The sequence below is a fragment of the Pteropus medius genome, unplaced genomic scaffold, assembly GCF_902729225.1.
Source record: "Pteropus medius unplaced genomic scaffold, Ma_sr-lr_union100, whole genome shotgun sequence".
NCBI classification, from domain to species: Eukaryota; Metazoa; Chordata; class Mammalia; order Chiroptera; family Pteropodidae; genus Pteropus; species Pteropus medius.
In genome coordinates this window covers 8,330,357-8,344,544 of record NW_024344370.1, presented here as the reverse complement: position 1 = coordinate 8,344,544, position 14,188 = coordinate 8,330,357, and the positions used below count along the sequence as shown (strand labels likewise).

General features: G+C 39.4%; 1 protein-coding gene across 1 annotated transcript; it reads left to right on the top strand.

The window, feature by feature from the left end:
* The first annotated feature begins 5,313 nt into the window (after window positions 1-5,313).
* LOC120608145 (actin, alpha skeletal muscle-like) lies at window positions 5,314-12,723 on the top strand. The gene is given in 3 exon segments (XM_039869902.1): window positions 5,314-5,507; window positions 12,328-12,389; window positions 12,392-12,723. Coding segments are annotated over 3 exon segments (588 nt in total).
* The last annotated feature ends 1,465 nt before the right edge of the window (window positions 12,724-14,188 follow it).

Genomic DNA, 14,188 nt, shown 5'->3' with positions numbered 1-14,188 from the left:
CTGAGCTGGAGAAACCAGAGGTAGTGAGGATTTGGGACACAAGCTGAGTTGAAAAGAAAGACAAAAATGTTACTGTTTAGAACGTTATTGTTCAGTTATTACGGAGTTTATTGAAGCAATTATTTAGATGTTAGGTCTACACAATGCCAACACTGTAATATTTTTATAGCAACCCAATAAATTACAGGGGTTTTTTTGTTTGTTAATTTTATTTTTAATCCAGTGGTTTGAGATCATGTTGTAATAGCTTCAGCATTTGGCTTGTTTTTCATATTAAGGTTTTCAATCTCTTAGAAGATCCACCCAAGCAAGAGAGAATATTAAATGCCATCAATTTAGCCAGGATCTCATATGGAGATCATAAATTACACAAAGATATATATTTTGGAAAATATTATTTTCCAAGTGAAATTTTCATTTAGTCTATCAGGAAAATTAGGATCTCCTACAAAACAAAAGAAGACAAAATTAGTTTTGTTCATTTTAGAAATAACTTACCAAAATTCTAAATTATCTTTAGTAAAGAGAGGCATCTTTATAAAGCGATATAAATGAAAGAATAATGAAAGTAGAGAACAGTGAATTCTCTTTGTTTCATTCTGACACTGACAAATGGTCAAGGCTGGGAAAAATTTAAACTATTTTGTATCAACAAGATCAATTTTGGCAACATATCACCATTGAGGTTAGCAGTAACATGTCATGACTGATTTTAAAATTGTATTTTGTTTAATGTTATAGATAAAATTTTATTGTTTTGGTCACAGATCACTTTGAAGATCTGCTGTAAACATTATACAGTGTCCTCAGGAGAACGTACAACTTCAAATAAACAAAGAATGTTAAAAAATGAACTTCAGGTTAACATCCTCTGCTACCCATTACACTCCTGAAAGTCTCAACTCAAACAAAGCTTTTATTTGCAATTGCTAGGTGAATGTAAATATGGCTCTTAAGGATTTATCACTCCAATGTTATTTGGTCCTTGGTTAACTTTGACATTATAATAATAATAATTCTCCTAACCCTACATATTATTTAAAGAAATTTACGTTCTTGCTTCTGTTACTGCTTTTGATTTTTTAAAATTTGAAGGCAACATGCCACCATGGAAGACTGTTTTTAGTACTCACTTAGCCTCATTGTGATATACAAAATATAACCATACGATTATCAAAATTTAATGTGAGTTTTTTTAATTTTGTTAAATTTATTGGGGTGATATTGATTAATAAAATTACATAGGTTTAAAAAAAAGAAATTTGCATTCTTATAAAAGGTCTTTGCGGACCTGAGATGTGAGTTAAATATCTAATGATTCACACATAAAATAGAACCTAATTCAATCTGCCACGGTTACACGTGTAGCAAACATTGTGCCTGGCCCAGAAGCTGTGATGCCCACACTCTGCTGAGATGCCCTGAGGTGGTGAAACAAACTCAAGATAAGCAAGACATCTTATATTTTTGAGACATGCATCAGGTAGCCTGAGAACTACTAGCCCAAGGTAGTTCACGATTTTAATGTTAGATCACACTACATAGTTTTCAGTGACGTCATATCTTTGTGAAGCTGGGTCTGGGCAATTGCTGTGATAAAAAGCAACTACTGCATGAAAATCAGTGTGGAACAGGAATCATTTCCTGTGACTTCTAATTAGATCTTAGGATTTAAGAAACTGTGCAATGCCCAAGCACTCATTCCATTAGTAGATAATTATAGTTTATTTAATAATGAAATAAAAATATTATTTCTCCTGCTATTTGTATGTACTTTTTTCAAAGGCTACTGAGTTGTTAGAACATAAATATTTATTGTTTGGGAAGCCTATTTAACAAATGGAATGATCAGGTATTTCTTTTTGCTTATGGGCTCCATGAATAATTGCCCACACATTAAAGGCACTGTGAATCAAACATGTTTGGGAACAAGTTTCCTAGAGGGAAACTAACTCGAATAAGACCCTGTCCCTTCTAGTCGCTCAGAGAGACATAGGTACTGGTAACTACAATAAAAAGTAAATTAGGACATTTGTCATAACAGGAATATAGACAAAATTCAAAGAGCAAGGAAATCTCAGGTGTCGTTCTGTTAGAGGCAGAAAAGAGAGTGTTGGGGTGGCATAGGAGGTTAGCCTTAAAAAAAAAGTAAGATATTAATAGATAGGAAAGAGAGGAAGAGCCTTCCTCTACGAGGAAATAGCATGAACAATGGCACAAAGACATAAAATAAACATCTTGTTTGGCTGGAAAGAGGAAGGGCAAGGAACAGCAAGAGATAACCATGTTGTAAGAGATGCAGTTGTTTTTTTTTTTAACCATGAACAATGGAAAGCTTCTGGGTAAGGGTATGATCAGAATTGCACTGAGAAAGCTAAGTATTACGATAATATGAAAGATGAGTTAGAGACTGGGAAAGAAGGTATTAAAGATAACGATAGCTCCCAGCTCAGGTACAACCTCTTCTTTGCACAAACTATAATTTATCAGTCTATGTATTGATACTACCTAGCACAAGCCCGGTAATTTGAGACACTGAATAAATTTTGGAATTTGAGGTACCTGGAGAGACAGAGAAATATCTCATGGTAACTATGGGGAAATAATTCTACAGCACAGGAGCGAGGTCAAACTTGTTGTGTCAATTTGGGAGTCATCCACCTAGAAATGAAAGAAGGAACTGACAAAATAAAATTTCACAGGGAGCAAATGTAGATTTAAAAGAGAAGAAGCCCAGTGACAGATCCCTGGAGAACACCCACCACTGGGAGTAGAAGATGAGCTGCCAGCAGAAGAGATAGGGAAGGAGGGAGAGGCATTGACAGACTGAGAACCAGAGGGAGTGCTAGCCCAGGGAACAAAGCAGATAGTCTATGATATCAAACATAGGAGGGAAAATCTTATAAGGAAGCTACTGGAGGTGCTAGTTAGCATGTTCAGTAGGATTTAGAGAAGGAAGCCAGATTGCAGTGGAGGTGAACAGAGAGGCCCTTCTGGATAATTTCGGTGGTGAAATGGATCTGGAATGGAAAGAAGTTTGAGGGAAGATGGTTTTAGGACAGGAGTAATCTGAACAGAGAATGAAGTCAGAGAGGAATAGAACACAAACAGGCCTATATACGAGAGAAGAAAGAGATTGTTCAAGTTTCCAATGAGAAGGGAGTGGGATTAAAACCATGATTCCTTTTCTCTTCCTTTCTTTCTTCCTTCCCTTCCTTTGCCTTTTCCTTCCTCTGTCCCCATCACCCAGAGTCCGAGCAGGGTGAGGAGGGTGACCAGGCAGGGGTGGGTAAGGACAGCCTGAGCAGGGTGAGGAGGAATGGTGGGGGAGGGCACTGGAGCAGAGAATTAGAGCCCAAGCAGGATGAGGAAGGTGTCCACACAGGAGCAAAAGTGGGTGAGGAGGCTGTCTATGCAGCGGCGACGGTAGCTCAGCACGAGATGCGGGGCCTGGCTGCGTGACAGGAGGGTTTTCATGTGCTGGTGGGAGCCTGACGGGGGTGTCAGAGCCTAGCAGGGTGAAGAGGGCATATGTAATGAAGTGGGACAGTGATGCCATGGGAATTTCTTACACACAAGAGGATTAATCAAATAAGTAAACATATGAAGAATAAGAGGGATGAATTGCTCAGTGCTGGAGAAGGAAGTTACACATATGAAAACAGAGAAACTAGAATGAATGCTATGGTTTTGAATTAAAATTTAAGATATTGGTGTGAGCTCATGGATTTCAACGTATTAACTACATAAAACGATGTGTGTGTGCTGCGTGTGCGTGCGGAGCGTGTGCGTGTGAGTGTGTGTGCGTGTGCGTGTGTGTGTGCGTGCGGACATTTCCCTAGCTCTCTCTACTGAGATGAAAAAGTTCTGGAAACAGCAACATTTCAATAGCAATGAACACATCTAGCACAAAATTGGCTTTTAAGTAGCATTCTTTGCTGAAAGAAACCAAGAGAAACAGCTGATTCCAAGGCTGGGGGAAGGGAAGTACAAGATGAAACTGGCATCTGTTCTGCCAGAAAGCAAGGACGTGCTACTGGGGGCATGTCCAAAGGATATAGAAGCCATCCTGAAGTGGCTTCCACTGGCCATAATGGTGTCGAATTAAAATGAATATAATGCTAATAAAAGATTATGCCCATAAAATAAAATAAATCACGTGTCTGTACAAATAAATAGATTCATTGATAAAAAGTTTGAGGAGGAATAGGATAGTTACATGGTTTGAGAGTGCCTCCCACAAAATGCTTATTAACTGCAGAGGAACAAAGAGTAACTTTACAAAGAGAAGCCTGTCTGACACCACTTTAATCAAGCAATGCAAGTGAACATCATTAGTAACAGGTCAAACTGAAATCATGTGCCACCTGATAGGTGACAATGAGAGGAACAGGGCATCACTTCTGTGATATTTCTGCTGTAGAGGCTTAACTTCAATCTAATCATCAGGAAACATCAGACAAACTCCAATTGAGGTACATTCTGCCAAATAACCTACCTATAATCTTCAAACACGTCAAAATCTTCAAACATGTCATAAAAGTTGAAGAAAGACTAAAGAACCGAAAGAAACTAAAGAGACACGACAACTAAACATAATGAGTGTATCTAAACTGGATCCGTTTGCTATAAAGGACATTATTGGGACAACTGGCTAAACTGGAATGGGGTCTGAAGATCAGATGATATAATGAATCAATGTGCATTTCCTGATTTTGATAGTTGTGTTCTGTTTATCTAGGAGAATGCCCTTGTTTGTAGAAATACACATTAAAGTTGGAGGCTGTGATGTGAAATTACTCTCTAATGGCTCAGGAAAAAAAGCAGTTTTAGGCCTGTACTTTCATCTTTTCTGTATGTTTGAGATTGTTTCCAAAAAAATTTAATTTAAAAATGGTGCTTTTGCACTTTTACCATTGCCACAAAGAGCTTTTCCCTGGGTAGTTGCTACCCTCTCAGCTTGGGCCCTTGAATGAATACATATGGACCAAACGTGTGCCAGCCTGCCTGCCATACCTGCGGCCTGAAGAGCTGTTCCGCCAAGCCCAGCCAAAAGCAGGGAAGCCCAAGGACCCACAAGTGCAACTTGAATCTTGAGTGGAGTGACACAGACTGAAAACTGTGAGCAACTGTTAATGTAGATGGAACGTTGCTCTATAGAACTGAGTCACCAAGGGAACTGCAGCCTCTTCTGTGATCAGCAAACCACTAGCTCCAGTTCTGTAATCAAGAAGCCGGCAGGTTCAGGAAACTGCCACACCCAGGGCCCTGCTGCTGCTGCTGCTGCTGCTGCCACCTCAGGAACCATGCTGCATGGACTATGATCTGTACCAGCAGGAAGGAGGCCTCAGGCCTTGCTTCTCAGTGCATACAATCCAGGGCCTGGTCACTGGAGTCTCTGTCACTGCTACAGAAAACCAGACCCCTTCACAGCTCTGCTGGACAGCAGAGACAGTGGAGACTGCAAAACCACAGGCATTGCCTCAGTCTTGCCTGCCAGACCTTACGTAAGTGCACCTGGTCGGCCAGGTCTAAATCACTATCTCCAGGGATCTTGTAAATGAAATTTTTAGTTTTGAAACCTCTGTATTTCAGAAAGACATGCTAGAAGGAGGATGGAATAAATGTTGAGTGTCAAACCACCATATTTATCAAAGAGAGGGAGGGAGGGAGGGAGGGAGGAAGAAGGAAGCGAAGGGAAGGGAAGGAAGAAGGAAGGGAAGGAAGGAAGGAAGGAAGGAAGGAAGGAAGAAGGAAGGGAGGGAGGGATGGATGAATGGAGGAAGGGAGGAAATAATATATTGTAGTTTACTTAGGCAATGGAATACTACATAGTAATGAAATTGAATGAACTAAAGCTAAGAAAATCAATCTGCGTAAATCTCAATATAATAATTTTGTACAAAAAAGGAAGTCATAAAATAATACAGAGAATTTAATAGCATTCATATATGGTTAAACCCCTGCAAAACAATACTACTATATATGCTTAAAGGAAACACAAATATGTAGCAACATTCTAGAAGCATGCACTGAAATAATAGTGTTTACCTTTTGGCAGAGAGGAATATAGGGAATGAGTCTGAGGAGGGGTCTACAGCATACCTTGGTTATCTATTGCTACATAACAGTCTCTCCCAGAACTTAGTGGTTTTAAAGCCAGAGCTATGTATTTGCTTATGATTCTATGGATTGGCAGTTGGGCTGGCTCAGTTGGGATGGCCTTCTCTGCTCCATATGATGTCAGCTGTGCTCACTCATATGCCTTTGGTCAGTTGGTTTGTCAGCTGGGCTATCTGGTCCCTGATGTCCTCACTGACAGGTCTGGGGCCTCAGCCTTGATGCCTGGACCTCTCTCTCTATGCGATCTCTCTCCATGAACTCCTCATGGAAGCTAGCCTGGGTTCATTCACAGAATTCCAAAAGTGTGACAGATAAAGCTATGGGGCTTCTCTCTTAAGGCGAAGGCCTAGAAGTCATATAATGTCACTTCTACTACATCCTGTTGTCTAAACAAGTCATGAGGCCAGCCTAGAGTCTAGGGCTGGAGAAATAGGTTCCTTAGGAGAAGAAGTGCAAAGAATTTGCATCCACATTTAATATACTACATAGGAGCTCCCATTGGGTATACAGATACAGTTGTTTATTACATTATTTCCTAGAATTGGTCTTTATGTTTGAAATATTTCACAATGTGGAAAAATTAAATTAATTTAAAATGGTTGCAATGGATTTATCCCCATATAGGCCTCCTGTAGAGACTGCGTAATCATTATGCTTTTTGGAGTCCCAAAACTATTCAGATACCTGCCCTTTCGGAATCTGATTGTCCAGCTGTTTTTTCAGTTGTAGAATATAATCCATACATAGACTTCTAAAAAACATACTTTATAATAAAAATCATACTGTATTTGGGGAAAAGTTTTTTTGAGTAATAGTTCATGGCTAAGTGGGAGTTGGAGCTTCTCACACATGCACTGTAGTCATCTATTTATTGCCACTAATTTTCACAGAGGCTGAGGAGCCTTTTGGACTTAAGACTAAACTAAGTCTATAATTAAGATTCAGAGATATACAAATAGAGGGTGAACTGGAGTAGTCCCGATAGGAGCTATACAGAGTATAGGATGATGGGGGTCCCTTGATGAACAAGGATTATAAGGGAAAAGAGAGAATGGGTACAGCACACCAGACTTGACAGCATGGCCTAATTCGAGATTGTGGTTCCTGGCACATGCAGCTTTTGGTACTGAAAATGATTGATCCCAGGCCAGCCTGTGCATCAGGAAGAGAAGAGCCCTTGAGAATTGAAAGGACTACTCTGCCAAGGGCTCTAATGTTTTGGAGCCCAAGAGTTATGCTTCGGAACCCCAAAAGTGATAGGAAAGTATTTTTCTTCTCAATTTGTATGAGATGTAAAGAAATTCTGACTTCAAAGCATTCGATGCTTTCCCAGTATCATTAAAAGAGTGGGGTGAATTAGTCTTATAAATGAGGTAATGACCATGTGAAGAATGCCTCCAGCCTCTTTGTGAACCTATGAATCTGGGCTAGATAGTCCAGACTCAGGGATTGACCAGCTACTTGGCCTATTTGTACATACACATAGGCATAGCCTTGGGGTTCCCGGAAATATTTTAGGAGGAGGGCTTTTCAAAAAGTATCTTCTACTAGACGAAGAGATCAGGACTTGAGTCCATCAAGATTGGAGTTTTACTCTCAATGGGTCTTAAGAAATACTAACTCTCAATGGCTTTAGATGATGTATTTGTATTTTTTTCAGCATTAATGCAACTAACATTTAACATGTCTCTAATTACAAGAACTTTATGCATCTGTATAGAACTCATTTCAGATTCTAAAGCCTCAGGACACTGAAAACATGTTTAGAATGTGCTTTCTTTAAATACTGAATTTATTCTGATGATTCCAGAGAACAAACTACCCTTCTACCAGTGCTGGGTATTTGTAGGCTGTTTCTTTTATTATCTGATGATTATGATGATGACAATGATGACCACTGGCTACTGCAGTGCATGTGATACCCTTTTCTCCTCTTCTTTATATCAACCCATAATGAATCCCAAATTCATCTATTTTTGGTTAGCTTTTGTATTAGTCAGGGTTCTCCAGAGAAACAGAACCAAAAGATGTGTGTGTGTGTGTGTGTGTGTGTGTGTGTGTGTGTGTGTGTGTGTTAATTATATGGCATTGGCTCACATTATTATGGAGGCTGAGAAGTTCCAAGATCTGCATCTGACAAGCTGAAGACTTAGGAGAGCTGATAGTGTTTAAGTTCCAGTCTGAGTCCAAAGGCCCAAGAACCGGGAGAGCCAATGGTATAGTTCTACCTTGAAAGCCAGCAGGATCGAGACCCAAGAAGAGCCAATATTTCAATTCAAGTTCAAAGACCTGTAAACACTGATGTCTCTGCTCAAGGTAGTTAAGCAGGAAGAGTTCCCTCTTCCTCACAGGAGGGTCAACCTTTTTGGTTGTTCTATTCAGGCCTTCAACGGATTGAATGAAGGCCGCCCACACTGGGGAGAGTAATGTGATTTACTCACTTCACCAATTCGAATGTTAATCTCATCCAAAAACCCTCTCACAGACACACCCAGAATAATGTTTGACCAAATATCTGGATACCTTGAGACCCAGTGAAGTTGATACATAAAATTAACCTCCATAGCTTTATTAAGGTATAGTTTACATACACTAAGATTCATAGATTTTAAACATGCAATTCACTGGATTTTGACAAATGCGTAAGGTAGTGTAACCACCACCACAATCATGATATGGAACATTTCCAACAGCCCAAAATGTGTCCTTGTGCCTTTTGCAATCAATTTCCTGACCCTATCCCCTCATCCCTGACAACCACTGAACTGCTTTCTACCACTATAGCTTTGCCTTTTCTAGAATTTCATATAAATAGAATCACATAGAATATAGTCTTTTGTGTCTGGCCTTTTAACTTAGCATAATGCTTTCAAGTTTCATATTGTTGAAAGTCTCAGTAGTTCATTCCTTTTTATTGCTGAGTAGTATTCCATTGTATGGATGTACCACATTTATTCACCCATTCATTCATTGAAGGACATCTGGGTTGTTTCTAGTTTTAGTCAATTATTAATAGAGCCAATATAAACATTTGTGTATAGATTTTTTGAGTGTGAGTGGCAACATAAGTTTTTATTTTTCTAAAGTAAGTACAAGGAGTATGATTGCTGGGTCATATGGAAAGCATATGTTTGTTTGTAAGAAGCTGCCAAAGTGCTTTACAGCGTGGCTGTGTCATATATGCATTCCCACTTACAGTGTATGAGAGTTCTAATTGCTAAGTGTATTTCTGATAAATAATATTTCAGGGCAATCATGGAAAGACGTGTAAGGAGGAGCAGAGTGAGAGAAATGCAACCAAATCTGGTTGTTCTAGTATCAAACTAAGCTATTTTCACTGGGAGAATTTCAGAGTTTAGATATTTGAGACAAGAGTAAGAAGAAAAGAATGGTGATAAAGATATAATTATCATTTAAAAATACTGTGAATATTTGCTAAAACAAAAGGAATTACAGGCTATGAAAATGGCAGAGAGAGTTCGAAGAAAAATATGCCTTATTCAGTACACAAGCCAATGGCTAGGAAAAACAGACTGATGACTAAAGATAGAGAAAGGCATCCAACACAGAACAGTTTCCTCTTGTTTTTTTCTATTACTCTAACTGCAGGGTGTCCTCGTTATTGAGGAGTGATTTATGTTCTTACTATCAATTACCTAGTAATATACATATAGGCATATATCTATAGGAGGGTAAATAGAACAGTACAGTGTTTCTTAAAACTTTATATGCATAGGAATCATTTGGAGATTTTTTAAAATGCAGGTTCTCATTTAGCAGGTTGGGGAGACAGGGCTTCTGCATTCTAATAAAGTTCTAGGTGAGGACAGTACTGCTGGGCTGCAGACTGCAGGCGAGTGGCTATGAGTGTAGACTCTGGAGCCACAGCGCATGGGTTCAAATTCTACCTCTATCATTTATAGCTGTGTAAACCAGGACACAGTTCTTAACTTCTACCTCAGTTTTCCTATCTGTAAAGTAGGGATGATAACAGTACACAGAACCTCATAGGAGTGTGGTGAGGATTACATGAGTTACCATATGTCAAACACTTCAGATTAGTGCCAGGCACATAGTAGGTGCTATATCATATTCCTCTAGTGTTCAGTAGGTTCCAATGGCCAAGGCATTTGTATATTTAACAGCTTTAAACCACACTGATTGAGTTCTGCACAGTGCTTCAGTTCCTCCTAGGTCCCGTGCCGTACTTCTGGCAGCCACCGGTTCTACTAGTGATGCTCATTAAGGGAGTCCAGTCCGTTCAGAGCTACTAGACTGAGATTGCTTCAGAAAAAGGAAACCCACTAAGAGGATTTCAAAGAGAGACAGAGAGACTGACCATTCAGTATGTTTCACCTATCGGGAATGTCGCCAGGTTAATCCCCATGGGGTGACTGGGGCCTCCACACAATAGATATTCCTATGTGCAGGACTAGTGTTCAGATAGTGCATTCGAAAGTATTTTCAGCCTAACCCGAGGGCCCGGTTGATAGCTAAGAGAGCTGCTCCAGTGTACCCTTCTCTCCAGGAGCACTAGGCAGGCTCTTGGCCAAACCAGCCAATGAATAGACTCGCTATTGTTGTTTGCATCCTGTCCCTTTCATCTGCCTCCAGCCCCCCTGTAGATATCCTAATTGGTCCTCTGGATTCAGCCCTCTTTGGCCTGTCAGCTGAGCTCTGTGTTCATGGCCCACTTTCATCTCCCTGCTTGCTTGGCATATTGCTCTATTCTCATAGTTTTCTGATGTTAAAACGCAGCTTGTAGAGCTTGGATGATCTTCATAACATTTCTGCCTCCCTGTTAGTAACTGTACTAGAAAAACAGCTGTTAATCTCAATTAGGTTTTGATTGCTAATTAGCAGCTACCTGTCAGTGGTTCAAGCAGTCCTCTTCCTGGTATCTTCAACTATTTCTCATGCAACCAGTACACTTCGTTTCCATGAGAACCATTTAGCTAGATGCCTCCTAACCAAAACTGCCACCTAGTCTGAGGCTTTTATAACATCTCTCTTGTAAGCTCTGAGGTCCCTTGTCTACTTTCCTGCCTCTTGGTTTTCTTAATTTCATTGTCCAGACAGTTTCCAATGAAAGCCACTCTGTCTGTATTGCCAGTGTGTCTTGGAAGGGAAATCGGGGGATTAATAAGTCCATTAATTGAGCTCAAGTTAAGAACTCATGCTTTAAAATTTCATCTTTAGCCTTCTGGTTTCCAGTTCTGCATAATAAGTTGCCATTTCATCCTAACAACAAGTAAACAGCTCAACAAACTGAAAAGCCAACAGCTGGAAGATTTAATTCTTTCAAAATATTCTCTCTCTATCACTTCCATGGACACAGGAGACAGAGAGGAGGTAGACACGTATGCTTCATTTTCTGGCATGACTTACTTTTCTTTTGTGATTTCTTCTCACTAATTTATGCTTAAAGAGGACTTCTCATTCTATATTTTCCTCTAGTTTTTAATAGGTTAAAGGTCACTTATTGCAATTTATTTTAGAGTGGTAATTTAAGTTTATTTTTTTCAAAGAGTTAACCATCTGTACCAGAACCAATTATCAATGATTCTTTTTCTTTATAATTTATGATGCCGCTTTTAATATATACTAAGTTCACATACATACTGGGGTCGATTTCTGGGCTATCAAATCTATTACATTGATCCGTCTGCCAATTCTTTTGTCAGTAGCATGCTGCTTTAATTATTGAAGTTGTATTATCTGGTAGGGCAAGTTCTCCTTCATTAGTCTTTCCTTTCAACATATTCTTGGCTAAAATTACCTTATCATACTCCCCTCTCCCCATCTATCTTAGATTTTTAATGAGATTTCATAAATCTATTATTTTATGAAAGATTGGCATCCCTTTTTAATGCAAAAACATTATGTCAATCAATTTATTCAAGAATTTTTTCTGTAAGGTGTGCATTTTATTGAACTGGTCTCAAGTCAGTGTACAGGTAAGACATGGCTTCCTCCACACCTCAGCCCACTCCCAGGAAGACCAAAAGCCTTCATATATTTCAAGATGGGGGACAAAAAGGGGAGCCATGATGGCTGAGCATTCAAAATAAAACAAAAGGGATAAGTATTAAGGCAAAGATTTAAAAATTTTTAGATTACATAATTTATATAAAAGCAATACTATCACCTTCCCCTATGTGGACTCGGGAGAGGACTGATCCTTCTTAGGGAGAAGTGAAGCAGCTTTGGGGCAGAAGATGGCCCTGAAGCCTCCAGATCCACCCTGGAGAAGAGCTATGAGCTGCCCCAGGTCAGGTCATCACCATCAGCAATGAGTGGTTCCACTGCCCTCAGCTGCTCCTCCAGCCTGCCTTCCTGGATATGAAATCCTGTGGAATCTACCAAACCACCTTCAACTCCATCATGAAGTGTGATATCAACATCTGCAAGGACCTCTACACCCACACAGTGCTGTCTGGTGGGACCACCATCTACCCAGGCATAATCAACAGGATGCAGATCACTGTCCTGTGTCCCAGAATGATGAAGATCAAAATCATTGCGCCCCTTGAGTGCAAGTGCTCTGTGTGGATCGGCGGCTTCATTCTGGCCTGGCTGTCCACCTTCCAGCAGATGTGAATCAGCAAGCAGGAATATGACAAGTCCAGTTCCTCCATCATCTACCGCAAATGCTTCTAGGTAGATTGTTATTTAATTAGTTACACCCTTTCTTAACAAAACCTAACTTGTGCAGAAAGTGAAATGAGATTGGCATGGCTTCATTTGTTTTTGCTTGTTTGTTTGTTGATTGATTGATTGATTGATTTTGGCGCTTGACTCAGAATTTAAAAACTGTAATAGTGAAGGTGACAGCAGTCAGTGGGAATGAGCACCTTTGAAGTTCTACAATGTAGCCAAGGACTTTGTACATTATTCTTTTTTAAAATGATCATTCCGAATATAGTGAGATGCACTGTTACAGGAAGTCCCGTGCCTGCCCGAAAGCCTCCCTGCTTCTTCCTCAAGACTTCTTTTATACATCTCAAACTTTTGTAGCGTTCTGCAAAAGGATTACATACTTTTCTAGGTATTTTATCTTCTCTATTGAAATTATTTTTCATTGCAGTTTTTTATTCTCATTTCGAGAGAGATTTGGGGGTGGAACAGAGAAAATGTTTGCAAAAAGGCCCTTTTATAAATAAGAGAATTTGATGTGAATTGGGAGTTTGGGCTCATGAAAGAGGGTATTTATTTTGGATTTCAATATATTTGAATTAATGACAATGCTTGGTGGTTCTTGACTTAAAACTCATAATAACAGGCTTGCTTTGTGCTGAATTTTTAATAAAACAAAAAGAATGGTAAAAATTTAATAATAACAGAAATGTAATTCATAGTTAAGTTGCCCTTCAGTAGCTAGGGACAATGGAGTGCATCAAGCATACAATTAAGCAGATACCCTATTTTCATTTCATCCAAGGCCAGTTCGCTCGATGCCTGAGTATTGCTAGAATATGTCAGCCTCTTAACAATATTTTTAAAATTTAGTTGATATTTTCAAATGATCTTTCCAATATTGTATGATATTTAGCATATTGCCTTTAGTTCACAAAACAGAATGTATTCTTCAGGTAATAAAATCTTATTCTCGTACTAAAATTCAGCTAGGCATGCTTCGAAGATATGCTAACATGAAAATGCTGCTTCATAATACTGGAGGATGTATAAAACTTGAAGAAAACTTGAAGAAAAGCATACTTAGAAAGTTAAACGAAACCATTCGCAGATGACCTGCTCTGGGTCGGGGTTTGAAACCCAGCGAGCAGCTCCCTTGCTGTGATCTGTTGAAAGTCAGCCCTGGGTCAAGTGCGGACTGCCCCTCTTCCTGGGAAACCGGGTGCATCCAGAAAGGGGACCGCCCCCTCACCAGTCACACAATGCACGTTCCTTCATGTGGAATTAGGTGCTAAAACATTAAACAACCATAAATACAAAAAAAAAAGGAAAGAAAATCCCAAAGCCTAAAGTATTCATCAAATCTAAAGTATTCTGTCTGATTGAAGATACCACCAATTATAAGAAACACCATTATTTTGTGTACTGC